This window comes from Arvicanthis niloticus, chromosome 19, assembly GCF_011762505.2.
Source record: "Arvicanthis niloticus isolate mArvNil1 chromosome 19, mArvNil1.pat.X, whole genome shotgun sequence".
In the NCBI taxonomy this organism is placed as follows: domain Eukaryota; kingdom Metazoa; phylum Chordata; class Mammalia; order Rodentia; family Muridae; genus Arvicanthis; species Arvicanthis niloticus.
Window position 1 is genome coordinate 15,745,188 of NC_047676.1, and position 12,317 is coordinate 15,757,504.

The 12,317-nt window shown below is 36.3% G+C and overlaps 1 protein-coding gene across 6 annotated transcripts in view; it reads right to left on the reverse strand.

Moving 5' to 3' along the window:
* Cdh18 (cadherin 18) overlaps nucleotides 1–12,317 on the reverse strand; it is a 796,539-nt gene that overhangs the window by 42,960 nt on the left and 741,262 nt on the right. For all 6 annotated transcript variants that reach the window (XM_076916405.1, XM_034523568.2, XM_034523569.2 and 3 more), the window contains one exon: nucleotides 11,069–11,205. In XM_076916405.1, the coding sequence (XP_076772520.1) occupies nucleotides 11,069–11,205 (137 nt within the window). The remainder of the gene's footprint in view (nucleotides 1–11,068; nucleotides 11,206–12,317) is intronic.

A 12,317-nucleotide genomic window follows, 5' to 3' on the forward strand; every position in this document is an offset into this window, starting at 1 on the left:
TAACTCAAAGCAGCAGGATTGCCTACAACAACAAGAAGTGCTTTGTCTTTCTGAGAATGATGATGATATGAATAATGATGCATTTTCTCCATTATGTAATGATACTGTAATGATATTCATGTTACTGTAAATGCATGTAGCAAAGAAATTGGTACAGGTTATTGACTATAAGGCAACAGAACTCAAGGCAATAAACAATACAAAAATGACACGGACTGAAGAAACATTTAAAAACGTGGAAATAGACAAGATCAAATAAAATTTGAAACCTATTTCTCTGAATGCTTTCTAAATTAATAGATTTCTTCTAAATCTAGAGAAAACAGATTCATTTTTAACAAATCAAAATATTCTAAAGAGTTTTGTTAAATACCTCCAAGATGTTACAAACCCTCCAACCCAAAACTCATATTTTACAAAATGCCTTCCTCCATGTGTAAGTCAATCTTTATCATCATCTTCACTGAATTTCAAATTACTAAGAACACACTAATGTATGTATGCCAGAGAGCATTCCTAGAAAGATTCAACTGAGCAGAAAGACAGAAAGACATAGCCCTGTATCTTGTGGTACAGTCTTATGGCCTGAAGTCCTCAACTGAATAAAAAGACATAGCCAAAATACATATAGTCACTTACATCCTGGACTGCTTTGAATCTGAACCACTCACTAAAACTGATCTTGTTTTAGTCATCTAACAAGATGTGTGAATAATATTCCTAACAAGTATTTTAAGTTCTTATTTGGAGTATAAATTTTGCCTGTCACTCCTCAGCATAGACATTGACATATATATGCATGCACAGATTTCCAGATAAGTGTTTTATTTCTCTTGACTATTGGTGAAAGCAATACCAATTTCATTGCTGATATTCCCTTTGTGTGCCAAGGGAAGAAACTGTGCCAATCAGGATCTCTGTGTGTGCTAAGTAAAATTGATAATATGAACACATTTATAAAAGACAGATGACATACATCAAAATATCAGAGTGACAGTAACCAAATGATATGTAGAAGCTCTGGGAACATGAAACCACTCATTCTCTGCTAATAGATTTTTGAATTATTATATGCACCTGCTTAAAAAATAATTTCAGATTAACGGCAACTGGGACTACATTCATAACTTCTAAATTTAATTTGTACCACCTGAAGTTACTAGTCGAGCCGTTGAATTAAATTTAAAACTTGTGGCCTTGGTCTTTAAATATATTTGCATGAGAAGAAAAGAGTCAGTAAATAGAGAATATATAAAAATGGCTTTTTATAGGGAAAAAGGAAGCAAGAGGAAAGGGAAAAAAGAAAAAGAAAGAGGGAGGAATTGGGGTCAAAGAGAGATAATATTGTGGGCCATACATTTTGTAGCGGAAAAATTAGGAAGAGAGACTATTCCTATTTAACAAAATTATACTAATCAAAATAATTGTGTCAATAATTTTAGTAGTTTGAAGTAAGCTGCTTAGCTAAATTAGATTACTTATGTGTGAAATGGTATCAATATAGTAGAAACAATAACTCTTGGCCAAATGTAACATGATATCATCTGCCTATAATTAACCATTACAGAATGTTAGTCTAAAGAGTAAGAAACTGTACATTTTTCTAATAAGTTGAAAAAATTTGTAGCAATTATTATATTTGAATAGTTCTAGAGATAAATAATTATTAAAACACAACAGACAACTAAAAATGTAAATAGTAACAATTGTAAAAACATAGCATAACTGGAAGCTATGAATAAACTCATGGTGTATATACTTCAAAAAAATCCAGTTATACTGCTGCTCCTGGGCATATACCCAAAAAAATGCTTCACCATACCATAAGGACATGTGCTCCACTAAGTTCATAGCAGTCTTATTTGTAATGGCCAGAAACTGGAAACAACCCAGCTGTTCCTTAACCAAATAATGGACACAGAAGCTATTAAAAAAAAAACGAGGACATCATGAGTTTTATAAACAAGTGGATGGACCTAGAAAATATCATCCTGTATGATATCTTCAATATAGTAGAAACAATAACACTTGGCCAAATGTAACATGATATCATCTGGGTTTCAATTTATAGTTATGCTATGTTTTTACAATTGTTACTATTTACATTTTTAGTTGTCGTGTTTTAATAATTATTTATCTCTAGAACTATTCAAATATAATCATTGAAACCCAGACCAAAAAGGACATGAATAGTATATACCCACTGATAAATGGATATTAGCCATAGAGAAAAAACATGATTGTCAAGGACCACCAGCCTTGGCTTGTAGAGTGGTTCTGAGAAAGGGGTATCTGGGAGCAGGTAAAAGAATGACTCAAAGTCACACAGTAGATCCAAGCTGTGTTCTGCTTGATACAGCTTTTCCAGTCAGCTTCTCTCTATGCTCTGCTTTCTCTCCACTGAGCTCTCTGTCTATAGTCTACTTGTATGTTATTCTAAGAGAACTCCCTGTCCATGTTCTGGTTGCTTGTTATTCTTGAGAGGACTGAGACAGGCTAACTCCAGGACAGATTTCAAACTGTCAGGTCAGGAGACTAGGCCTAAATTTCTGTTTCCCAGAACTAGGCAAGTATATGCACTTCAACCATGTCTGGGCCTAATCAGGTTCTGTCATAGGCTGGCCCTGAACTCTGGAATTCATCTGTTTTTGTATGCATAAACAAAACATAGCTAGCTAGATCACCTGGATCACTAAACCCTAAATCTCTTGATTTTCTTCCTTAGTAATTTTCTACCAAGTTGGTTCACAGCCCAGCTATGTTTATTCCTTTAGATTCATGAAGCCCTTTGTATAATTCTTATTGCATCCTTATTTTTGCATAATTGAGAAATTATATATTTTCAAACTCATGTATTTAGAGCTCTTGCCCATAGCCCTAAGGGCTGTCCTGGAGGTCACAGTGTTTACCATTTTACTGAGACATACCCACACCCTCAGCTCCTGGTCATGCTGTTTCTAATCATCTTGGAGTCATTAGCATTAATAGAGAGGACATTCCCTAGAAGGAAGGAGCCCTCCACTGTTAGCACTGGTTCCAGCAAATATGTATATTATTACAAAACAAGCCTTGCACACAACAGCCACTGACAATTGTGGAGCTCACACTGGGGCCCACACTGGGTGGGTCCAAGTGGCCCATTTCACTCTGTCCCCACCAAGCTATGCCACCATGTTACATAATACACCCAACAGACCTCAAAAAGGATACATTATACAAGAAAGAAGGCCCAAGCAAGGGTGCTTGAATCTCATTTAGAAGGGGGAACAAAATAGTCATGGGAGGGGTAGGGAGGGATGGACCTGTTTGTAAGAGGGAACAATAAGGTTAATGGGGGACAGGATCAGGTTTAGGGAAAGGCAGAGAGAATGAATGGAAATCTGTAGCTGAATGGAGATGTTTGGGGAATCTCTAGGAAATCACAGAGATTTGGCATTATGGAGACCCCCAGGAGTCAATGCAGGTGACCTTTTCAGAGATGCCTAACAGTGGGGGTATGGAACATAAAAATGCCACCTATTATAGCCAGGTAGGACTCCCTGTGGGGGGATAAAGACAGGAACCTACCCTCAAATCTTACAATCAAAAATTTGTCCTGTCTTAAAAAAAATGCAACAACCAAGATCCAACTTGAAACATATCACATGTGCAAGCACCAATCCCCAAACACTATTAATGATAATCTGTTATACTTGCAGACAGGAGCCTAGCATAATTGTCCTCTGAAAGGCTAAACCCAGCATCTCACTCAGACAGATGCAGATACCCAGGGTCAAACATTGGATTGGAGTCTGGAACCCTCATGGAAGAGTTGGGGGAAAGATAAAAGCCCCTGAAGGAAAAGTGAATCCCTCAGGAAGACCAACAAAGTCAACTAACCTGAACTCTCGGGAGCTTTCAGACTTTGAGCCACCAACCAAAGAGCTTACGCTGTCTGGAATGAGGACTTAAGCACGTATGTAGCACATGTGAAGCTCATTCTCCATGTGGGTCTGGCAACAATGGGAGTGGAGGCACTACCCTAAAGTCTGACTGTGGTATCCAATCTCCAACAGGGCTACCTTGTCTAAACTCACTGGGAGAGTATGTGCCTAATACTGCAGTGACTTGATGTGCCAGGGTTGGGGGTATCTAGTGGAGACTCATCCTCTCAGAGGAGAAGTGGATAAATGGGGGGAGAGCCTCTCAGAGGGGTGATTGGGAGAGGTGCAGCATTTGGGATTTAAATAAATTAAATTAAGTTAAATTAAATAACACCAGAATTTGAAATGTACAGATATGGAAATAAAACCACAGACAAGAGAATCTCACTATATTGGTGTGGTGAGTGATAAAGTCACTCACTTACAAGATGATTTAAATACAGAGTACATAGGAGCCACAGTATCTGAAGATGGGTTTTGAGGTACCATTTCCTTGGAGAGACATAGCTATTGTAATCAGGATGGAAGAGCAGGAGTAGATGATGTCACTGTGTTTGCATAGGAATAGATCCTACAGTCGGGCATTGAGGGAGGAGGCAAGGATCCTTTAAAGCCAAACTATTAGCTGTTGATAGGTACAGAGAAAGTGGACACACTGCCTTCATTCATATACACACTGATGACTTCATCCTGCTCTAGTGAATATTTCCGTTCCACTGCTCAGATGGTCCTGGGTAAACTAAGTGGGTCCTAAAATGAAACCAAAATTCTGAATCAGGAACAAAGGATCGGTATTACACAAAGATAAGGGTAAGCCTTTTAGGGATGAACAGGAAATAAATGAGAGTGTGGGGGAGAGAAATCAAAATATAAGTGTATATAATTATCAAAGAACACAATCAAAAAAGACGTAAGTAGTCTTGACTGAGATTTAGAAATTTCAAAATACAAACAGTATGAGTGTGAAAGCTTATGTCATGCGGATGAGAATTTTATGAGTCTCCTTTATTTGATCATGGACTCCTAAAATATCCAGTCACATTTTATTCTGTAAGTGTCTATGGAAGTCTTTTAGTTGAGATTAGCATTTAAGTTGACATATCAAACAAAGCAGATTTTTCTTCATGCAGTACTTGAGCACCATTCATAAAGACCTGAACATAGCAGACTGACTCTCAAGGAACAAAGAAATCCCTTCCTGATAGCAATCACCCTGAAGTAGGAGCTTCTGCTTATTCCAAGCCAGCTTGTCTTCCAGCCTGTCTTTATGATCTAACTGCATTTTAGAGCTATAAAGTCCTGTAAAGTGGTGAGTCAATAATGTCTTATGATAAATTCGACTCTCCCAGTTCTCTCTCTCTCTCTCTCTCTCTCTCTCTCTCTCTCTCTCTCTCTCTCTCTCCTCTCTCTCTCTCTCTCTCTCTCTCTCTCTCTCTCTCTCTCTATCCTCTCTCTCTCTCTCTCTCTCTGTCTCTCTCTCTCTCTCTCTATCTCTCTCTCTCTCTCTCTCTCTCTCTCTCTCTCTCCTTCCCTTCCTCATTCCTTCCAGAGATCATATGTAGATTATATTCAAACCCTTTTTGCTTCAATTTCTCAACAGAGCATGTTTTCCACAGATACTATTTTACAAAGTAGTAACTCACCAACATCTGTGATAGATGATGCAATAAATTTTTTCATTGTAGACTTTCAGGGACTTTTTGTATATAGCTTACTGTAGTACCCTCTTTACAAGAATAAAAATATTATCCCACAATTGTAATAGAGACAATTCACAAAACTGAAATCAACGTCAGTAAAATAAACTATGTGACAAATGCTTACTCTTAAAAGTCATTGGATAATCTGATGCACAGAAGTAAACAAAGATGTAATGTCAGTTCAAATATATATTTAGTTATGCTTCAGTATTCTGTCTCTGTGATGGTAATATCTGTTGTCCATGTTTCATTGAAGTATTCGATAAGATAGCATATCAAGTAAAGGATAACATGGAAGAATGAGATGTCCAGTTAATGTGGGAAGTATGGTGGTCCTTGTGCTAACAGAAAAGCATGAAGGGAGATAGGAATGTTAAACACACAGAAATGTCCTTCCAAAGAGAGTGTTCTACAACATGTTTTCTACCTATAAGGCTGGGATTTGACATAGTTTATGCCATTGTGGCCTTTGTGCTATCTGTGTGCCTGAGATCACACTGGCCCCCCTGAGACCCACAGACCCTTACCACAAGCTTGTTTTGCTCAGTCACTCTATAGAATCTCCCTTTGTGACATATGTCCTGTGTACTTTAGAGAGTAGATGTAGTCAAGACTTAAGTTTTTTTTTTTTTTTTTTTTTTTGCTTAAACAAAAAAACTTAATTGAGTTAATAAACACCAGAAAAAAAAAAAAAAAAGGTTGATTTTTTTTTTTTAACCCAACTGTGCCGTGCTAACATATACCTAAAATAAAGAACTCATGGTCAGATGTTGCAAGTTTGAATCAGCACAGGATACTTAGTTATGTTTGACTGAACTACCATCTTCACTTCTGTGGATCATTACTCTGCTGGCCATGGTACTCACAGAGCCCTGCCACCCCCATACCACAGTTCCTTTTGGTCACAGCAGACAATAATATCATAGTCCAGGCACATTGTTGTTGCTTTTATTATGTCCTTATTTAACTGAGGCATCACGAACCTGAACAAGGGCAAAAGGATAGAAGAATCAACTCCTATTCATACTTTAGTCAACATCTCTGTGATTGACTTCAGCTCGTTACTGAATGTACACAGGTTTCTTGATTGAATTCTTCATTGTCATACTATAACATTGCACATATAACATTATCTCTTAGGTGGAGGGAAACTACAGTGTTCTTATTCCCTGGGCAACCTCTTCCTACATAGCCTAGGCTAGCCTCAGTTTCTGTTCTCACATTTGAGTTGCATAGGATGACATATGTCCTATGCACCCCATGCCCAAGTGCGTTTGCATCTCCTAAATTGTCTTTTCTGCCCCAAGAGGGCTCTTCTCTTAGTTGCATAATCCCAACAGTAGAAAAAAAAATAAAATGCTTTAAATATTAACCAGCAAAGGCAATTCTACAGGACAATCTACTCTAGAAAATATTATGTTAAGAAGAGTTTTTAAAATAATCTAAAAAAATAGCAACTGCATTCCTAAGGAGGACATGTTTTGCCCATGTGGCTAATGTTGATGTTACGGCTCGAAATTATGGGAGGTCTTGTGCCAATACTATGGGACAGTTAGGCTTGGCAGTAGGTAGCAGCCTGTGTGCTTCTCAGAAAGCAATCTCCCAACATGGTTATAAAATCTTAACTACTGCTTATTCTTTCTGTATACCTGTTTATGGTTAGGATTAAATTATATTTCAGTAATGCTTATTGAATGGGTCTCTAAAGCTTTTTTATTACCAACTATAAAATGTAGAAAATTACAATTTACTATAATGTTTTACTTAGTAGATATGTATTAAGTCTATTCCCACAAGAAGAAATAGCAAATGGAAAAAAAGTCAAATAAATAATTAAGATTTACCTATAAAAACAAGGTTTTCCTGTAGTAATGACAACAAATGATGCACTTTTTTTTTACATGCATGCCTCTGTCCATTTATAAGGCAGTTTTTCCTAAATGCAAATGTTTTGGGAAATTATGTGATGATTCAGAAGTAAACTGTTCCTTCCTAAATTCCAAATACTGGTTCATTCTTCTGAAAGATTTACTTAATCTTTTCAACATTCCCTTATTATTTAACATATTAATTCAAGTTTATCACCTGATTTTTAAATATTATTCATTACTTATTTAAATGATTTACCAAAAGGATGCAAAACTACACATTTAACCTAAATATTAACAAAATAAAAACTATCCAGAATGATGAAATGAACCCATTCATGTTTTCTTTATAATAGCAATTGAAAGAATCTAGAAAACATCTGATTACCAATATTATGATGAAAATATAATTTCAAGAAACACAGAGGCAGAAGCATTATAAAAGTTAGAGGTTTTGAAGAACTCAGTGGAATAGTGTCTCCTGGAAATCACAGGATCAAGCATTTATGAACTCACAGTAGTGACTGCCAGTACAAGTTCAAGCAGTGCAACATTTCAGCATGGATGCAGAAGAGTTCATGGTACTCCTGTATCCACAACTAAAGGGCTATGGAGAGTCAAAGACTTGGTTAAGGTACATTGAGCATGATCTAGTGAGTGTCCTCCTATTTGTGAGTATGTGGGTGACACAAAATGAATTTCTCAGGTTATGAGAAAAAGAGAGTATATGATGTTGGAAGGAAACAAGAGAGAGTGGTTGTGGATTAGAGAAAAATTAGAGGGAGAAATGGAAGGATTATAATCCAAATAAATTGTATGCCAGTGAGAAATACTCAAAGAATTGATCAAAATTACGATTTTTAAAAAGAACCTAAATAATATGGACAGAGTAAACAAAGGTTGTCATGGATTTGCATGGAATTATAGCAAAGATACAGGACAAGAAACAAGGATATAGCTTTACACCCTTAGCAGAGGGTAAGCAGGGTTGCCAACTGCAATATGCAGAATTTGAAGTGTCATGTGCAGGAATATAGAAGTGGTTCAGCTTTATAGGAAAATATTTGGTTAGTGAAGTGATTAGGCATGGAGTCATCATGTAAAACAACACCTCTACACTGAAGAATATACTGAAGGTAATACACTAAAAACACTCTTACCCTAAAATTTCTGTGCAAATGAAAATGACATCATTAACAATCTAAAAGTAAAACAACAATGAAACCTAGCAGTAAGGGGAGTTAAATGAAATGTGCTAGACACACATCATGGGAATCTGTATTTGGGCATGAGAAGCTATGGAGTCCTGATGGCTCAGTCTACACAATGAATCAACCATGGTTTGTCTACAATGGTTCTGGAGAAACTACTAATAAGAATCCATTCTAGAACCACAGGGATGTATCTGTGACTTCCCTTACTTTCCAGGACAATAAAAATGTTTCAGCATTCATTGTAATAATGAAGAAACAACTGAATTATATACTTTTAAAATAGACACACTCATCAGAATAGCTAAGACCAAAAACTCAAGTGACATCACATGCTGGCAAGGATGTAGAGCAAGGGGAACACTCCCCAACTGCTGACGAGAGTGATAACTTATACAACCACTTTGGAAACCAATTTGTTGGTTTCTCAGAAAACTAAGAATACCCCAAGAACTAGTTACATCAATCTAGGTTATGTTCCCTGAAAGATGCCCCACTATATACAGGGACAATTTAAAAAAAATCTGTTTACAACAGCTTTATTCATAGTAGCCAGACGCTGGAAACAACCTAGGTTTCCCTCAGTTGAAGAATTGATAAAGGAAATGTGGTTCACACAATGGGATACAACTCTGCTATTTAAAACAAGGACATCATGAATTCTATAGGCAAAGAGATGGACCTTGAGTGTATCATCTTGAGTGAGGTAGCCAAGAGCAAGAAAGAAATGTATGATATAGACTCACTTAAAATAAAACATTAGCCATAAAGTGCAGGACAACCATGCGACAGTTCACAGATCCAAAGAAACTGGGTAATAAAATGTCCTAAGGCAGGATGCTTGATTCTCACTCAGAAGGAGAAACTAAATAGTCATCGAGAGTGGATGTGGGGAGGGGGATGGGGTAAAGGGATAACATCTGAAATGTAAATAAAATATCCAATAAAAAAAAGAAAAAAAGAAAGAAAATCTTGGTATTAGAAGGTGTGAGATGTGGTCATGGGGATGGGGATGAGGTGTGAGGAGAAAGAGGGTGGTTGAGGACTGGGATTGAAAATGAAAATCATCAGTCATCATCTCCTGAGACTTGCTAAGGGCCTGGGACAGGGGAGAATATGAGGGTGAAACTATTTGCTATTCATATAGGAGCTTGATCTAAACCACCTAACACATTTAGAGCAAATGTATAGTGTGACCTTCATGTAGATCTCTAAAAAGTGTAGCAGGGCCAGTCCATGTCTCTGTTTCCTGCCATTGGATACCATTCCCCCTACCTGGACTACTTCATTGGGCCTCAGAGGGAGAGGATGTGCCTACTCCTGGATGGGAGTAGATATGCCAGGATGGAGTGGTATCCAAAGGAGGCTCACTCACCTTCTCTGAGAAGAAAGGGAAGGAGTGTGGAGATTTGTAAAGGTGTGACTGTGAAGAGAGAATGAAGGGGGCTGTAAATCAGATGTAAAATGAATAAATGAATGAAAAAATTAAAATGGCAGACATCTACCATACCAATCATAGCTAAATGCGTCTTTTAAAACATTTTTTTAAATTCCTGTACCATCCTCAGGAAAGAGCATGATTTTAGTTGATATAGCAATATTTTTCACTATTAAACACCCCTGTTACTAGATTTATGTTTTGGTCAGAGGTATGTTGAAATATTTCATAAAGACATATGCCATTTTTACCTACAATTTTAAACTGAGGCTAAATAGTAACTTTGTTTATTTCTCAAGACATTAAGACACCATCATCAAAAAAAAACCCAAAGCATTTGATAAGCTTTGTTTTAATTTTATTGACAGTCATATTTTCCTTTTTGAATCCCAACATAATTTTTAAATTAAACATAGGTCTTTATGTAGTGTCCTCAATTGATGTCCAGTTTTTCAGCTTCCCAATGTAAGATTTGCTTAAAAAGAGATTAGATACACTGTTGATAATTTCCAAGTAAGTCCTTCACCTAATTTCTATAAGAGCTAATTCGAGCAAGGGAATTATAGTGATGTCTCAAGGCTGAACTGTCAGATAATAAGTACCCTTATTAAAAAGACTTGGTGGTATAAGTGAAGTATAAGTGCACGAAACAGAAAAGTAGTAAAATTAAGAGGTGAGTCAAGCACTCTTGACTTAAAGATGAGGACTAATTATTCCATAAAGCCAATTTTCTAACTTCATGCTGGGATGAAAGGGAATGAAAGATTCAAAAACTTACTCACTGAAACCAGATATTTGACTGACTTCAACTATACATTCTTTGAGATTCTGACAAACTAAAATTTCAGAGTACCTTGCAGGACACAAATCTCTGCATATGATCTTATGCACAGTAACACTCTCTCCGGGGACACATAAAGCAGTTTACCGATTTCTGAAGCAGTCACTGTGATATTGTACCATGGTGTTTCTTCTCTATCCAGTACTTTTGACGTCTTAATGGTTCCAGTATTTGCATCAATATTGAAAAATCTCTCCTCTTCAGTACTGTGGTTGATGAAATACCTGAAAGTAAAAAAACAGAAGCTTTCTTTGTAAGTAATGTTCACTAAGAACAATATAACACAATAAAGAGAGTTATTAAATCAAGTGAATTAAAATTTAAATATACATTACTGTCTATATTTGACTTAAAAGTCTTTAACAACTAAGTTTTGTCAAACCTATAACAGTTCTTTAATAGTTAAAAACATTTTAATAATACTGCAGAAAAAAAGTAACAAATTCTGTGAATTTTTGTTTTGTGAGACAAACGGCTCAGCAGTTAAGAAAAATCCTGCTCTTGCAGTTAACCCAGGATCATTTTATGTTTTGTTTGTTAGTTTTTATATTGCATATTTTATTTATTTACAATACAGATGTCATCCTCTTCCTCCATTTCCCCTTTCTAAAACCGTCATCGCATCTCCCCTCCTCCTTTATGCTTTTATACCATTTCAATTACATTCAATTAAGGTCAGTTCTAGGTTGAGGGTCTAGCAATACAATAGAAGCAAATAGTCAAGGAACAATCAATACAATAAACACAAATAGTCAAAGAAAAAGCAAGGCCTTAAACCCAATTATGTGAACATTCTCGTGATCACTGTTTTAAAGGGCTTTATCAGGATGACTGAAGTATCTGAGCCTACTTCCCTGTCCTAGCCCAAGGTCACTTTCATGACTGAAGCTTACTTCCAGGATCACTTTGAAACACCCATATCATGTGGATGTCAACTAGATCTAGCCAGTCAACATTGTAACACATAAGAGCCATATTCCAGTTGATGACTCAGACCCATTAATGTATAGTCAGCACAAAGTAAGTTTTCTGTGCTTTTATATGTATCATGAAGTAAAATGGATGGTTTGAGAATCAGGGAGGAGTTAAAATGGGGCAATGATCAAAGCACATTATATACATGTAAGAAAAATTGAAATGATTAATAAAAATTGTATTAAAATGAGTTTTCATCTCATACAGACATGAAAATTGTAATTGACTGAAGAGAAGCTTTAATACATCAACAGTCTTAACTCAAAGATGGGGACTATTAATTCTATAAAGGCAATTGTCTAATTTTATTCTAAGATTAAAGCAACAGAAGAACTATAAAGGTTACTCAATTACATTAGTA